Source organism: Arachis ipaensis, chromosome B07 (assembly GCF_000816755.2).
Source record: "Arachis ipaensis cultivar K30076 chromosome B07, Araip1.1, whole genome shotgun sequence".
Classification (NCBI taxonomy): domain Eukaryota; kingdom Viridiplantae; phylum Streptophyta; class Magnoliopsida; order Fabales; family Fabaceae; genus Arachis; species Arachis ipaensis.
This window is the reverse complement of record NC_029791.2, coordinates 20,387,249-20,387,976: the sequence shown is the minus strand read 5'-3', so window position 1 is coordinate 20,387,976 and position 728 is coordinate 20,387,249. Positions and strand designations below refer to the sequence as shown.

Below are 728 nucleotides of genomic sequence, written 5' to 3'. Positions count from 1 at the left end.
GAATATCGAATATCTCAACAGCCAATAATAAAAGGTATGTAGAGAATAGTCAAAAAGATGATTAAAATAAATTAAAAAAGAAAACCAGACAAGCAGACAAGAAAAAATAAAAAATAAAAAATAATAAAAAGCAGTGTCTATAAATTGTAATATGATTCCTTCATCATAACATATCTCATTCTTGCAACTTATTCAATTCCTTCATTATTATCTTGTATCTTAAGCTTTAACATACATACAAAAATGGCGCGAATTTCTTGGAAGTTTGGTTTGTTGATGATGATGGTTGTCCTTGTAGGAAGTTGTTCAGGTCAACTCTCAAATGAGAACTTCTATTCAAAGAAGTGTCCGAATGTGTTTAAAGCAATAAGATCTGTTGTTCGATCTGCTGTTGCTAAAGAACCTCGCATGGCTGCTTCTCTTCTTCGTCTTCACTTTCATGATTGCTTTGTCAATGTAATTTTCTTCATTCCCTCATCACCTTAGTTAGTTAGCTTAATCTATCTCATTTATTTTCCTTTTCTATCTCTCTGTATTATCACTTAATTGTTTAAAAAAATAATCATACTAGATACATAATAAAATCAATTACTAAAATTAATTATTAGTATAAAATATATATTAAAATATAAAATATATATTAAAAATAAATTAATAAATATATATATTTATATATAAATATATAATGACTAATTTTAATATATAAATAATAATTTTATTAAAAAAAT

The 728-nt window shown here is 24.6% G+C and overlaps 1 protein-coding gene across 1 annotated transcript in view; it reads left to right on the top strand.

Moving 5' to 3' along the window:
• LOC107609251 (peroxidase P7) overlaps positions 152 to 728 on the top strand; it is a 4,007-nt gene continuing 3,430 nt past the window's right edge. The window contains exon 1 of the mRNA XM_016311137.2: positions 152 to 456. Coding sequence (XP_016166623.1) covers positions 244 to 456 — 213 coding nt within the window. The 5' untranslated portion in view covers positions 152 to 243. The remainder of the gene's footprint in view (positions 457 to 728) is intronic.